This window comes from Montipora foliosa, chromosome 5 (assembly GCF_036669935.1).
Source record: "Montipora foliosa isolate CH-2021 chromosome 5, ASM3666993v2, whole genome shotgun sequence".
NCBI lineage: Eukaryota > Metazoa > Cnidaria > Anthozoa > Scleractinia > Acroporidae > Montipora > Montipora foliosa.
The window spans coordinates 4207661-4210326 of record NC_090873.1 but is presented as its reverse complement, the minus strand read 5'-3'; the positions used below and the strand labels follow the sequence as shown (position 1 = coordinate 4210326).

Sequence of the window (2666 nt, the reverse complement as noted above, 5' to 3'; positions counted from 1 at the left end):
ATTTTCTCCTCGACCCAGCTCTCTCAAGATTTTAAAGTTAGTAATGGCGGACCAATAAATAAGAAAATTCCAGCTAAAATAAACAAGTGTCTTTTTAAAATCAGAACTTAAAACTTGGGTGACTTAGTGTTTAGTTAACATAGTTTTGAAATCCAAAGGAAAAACAAATTTTTTTTATCTTCTTTATTGTAGTTTTCAAAATAGGGATTTGTAGGGAACATTCAGGGAAAGTTTCAAGAAAATCGTTCGACAACTTTTTTTTTTCTAAGGAATCACCTTACAAGACTTCGTAGACTGCGTAAAGAGGTAGCTAATCAACAGACAGATGAAAATTTAATAATTGTCGATTGCAATTCGAAGCTAAAAAGGCGGATAGGAAGCGGAAACTCATATTAGACATTCAACAAACTTCTTTCTTACGCTTTTTTAAAATTAAAATATCAATTGTATTTCTCTATCTAGTGACACAGTGGAACTTAGAGTAAAGTTCTTTGAACCGTTGCCAGCTACTACCGGCATCATGCAAACGACTTGCTGACGAAACCAACAGGACAAACAAACAACGACAAAGCTTTGGAGCTTAATAATTATACGGATCGAGACGCATCAATCACAGACTTCGCAGGCAACAAAATCACGGCTGACTAGACAGACCAATAACACGACGTTGGACTGACCAATCAGGTCAAAGATCTCAATACTTACACGATTCACTGACACAAATCACTTGACTCTGACGATGACTTCCTCTCAGGACGTCGAAACGTCTCACCAAAAGCAGTCCTTCTCAGGATTATACTTTGACTCACCCGGATGATCTTTCTTCGTTTAGTTTTGAAATCTGATGACTACTGGACTTGACTGATTTCGGAAGTCATCGAACTAAAACGTTTCTTTCATTCTTCTCTATCTACCTTGATTTTCTTTTTTTTTTGATTTAATGCTCAAGTCAATGTCATCTACTACACAATGCAAAAATCTCTCACGTTTTTTCATCACGTCATTTCAGGGATATCCGCATGCGACCTACTAGCTGGGCCAACTATCTGCGGCACCATATAAACGGCTTACTGACGAAACCAACAGAACATTCAAACAACGAAAGAGCATCAGAATTCCTACGTATCGAGAAGCACCAATTAGTTTGCCCAGCCAGCGACGTCACGGTTGACAAGACAGACCAATTACATCACGTTTCTACTGACCATTCATGTTAAAGATCAGATTCCTCATGTGATTCACTGACATAACACAAACCACTTGACTCAGAGGATGACTTGCTCTCAGGTTGACGATGATGATGACTTCCGGTCAGGCTGTCGGAACGTCAATCACTGTCACTAACAACAGTCCTTCTCAGGACTACACTCACCCGGGCGATCTTTCTTCATCGAGTTTTGATATCTGATGACTACTGGACTTGACTGATTTCTTTTTTTCTCTATCTACCTTGATTTTCTTTTTTTTATTCAATTCTTAAGTCAATTTCATCTCTCAGTTTATCAATTTGTTTTGGTTGGACTGGTCCTCTTGAGTATGTAGCCTGATATTATACTGTCAATCCATTTCTTTCTTGCTGCTTCTTTTAACTGAATCTTCAATTTTCTTGTGTAGTTAATTGTGACTGCTGGCGCAACAGATCCAAAATTGAGAGTGGATGGTCACACGGCCCTGGTTATGTCGACGCCATTGATTTCCAAACCAATGGAGACGTGATTTTGCAAGGGTATCGCTTGTGGGGAGTGAGCAGCGGTTCAACTACTTTCCAGGTCACCGTTCGTTTGTACCGTGGCAGTACCTTGCTGGCCGAGAAGACTGGGTCTTATACTACCAGTTCAAGTGTCAAGACATTTGAGGTCCTTTTTTCCCATGGGATTTCAATTCATTCAGGTGTAACATACACTGCTACGTCGAAAATCACAACAAGTTATTATTCCTATTACCTCAGTGACGGAGTGGCCAGCGCCTCTTGTTCAGGAGTTACAATTACCTTTGCACAAAAATCGTCAAGAGACACAAACGGTTCCAGGAGATCTATTGGCCAGATCCCAGCATGGATTTTCCGTTCATCACAGTGTTAGCACAATCTCCAGTCGGCAGACGAGATGAAAAATGCAGTTTTGAGAATGAAGTGCTTGCTTGGATCCAGATTTCTTTTTACATGAGTCCAATAAAAACGTATTTTTAGCTGTATAAACAAAGCGTTATTTCGATGACATATGTGTTTTGTTTCCCAAATGGTGAAGCAAGAGAAAATATAAAATGGAAGATCCAAACCGCGAAGGGCGAAAATATCGAGCTGGCGAGCACTGCATTTCTACGCCGAAGTCTACAATAAAATATTAGATAAATATTATATAATTGTTATATTGTAATAATTTTTTTTCTGACACCAGAGAGTAATGTTTCTACCTGAAGGCCTAACAAAGACGGCTTTTCCGAACAAGCGTTTAGCTAATTAAGTAGAAAACCATGTATAACTGTAATCGAAGTGACAAAATAACCACACTGATCTGCTCATTATGATACCTTGCAAAGGAACTGGCGAAGCAAGAGATATCTCGAGGACCTTAGAGTTTCATAAAACACTTTTTTTTTCTTAACGTGTGATATGAAATAAGTCTAAATGCGAAAAAAAAGAAATAAATAATTGTCAACAATGTGAA

At 38.7% G+C, this 2666-nt stretch overlaps 1 protein-coding gene across 1 annotated transcript in view; it reads left to right on the top strand.

The window, feature by feature from the left end:
* LOC138003424 (uncharacterized) overlaps nt 1–2666 on the top strand; it is a 14064-nt gene extending 11398 nt beyond the window's left edge. The window contains exon 5 of the mRNA XM_068849482.1: nt 1615–2666. Within this exon, the coding sequence (XP_068705583.1) occupies nt 1615–2081 (467 nt within the window). The 3' untranslated portion in view covers nt 2082–2666. The remainder of the gene's footprint in view (nt 1–1614) is intronic.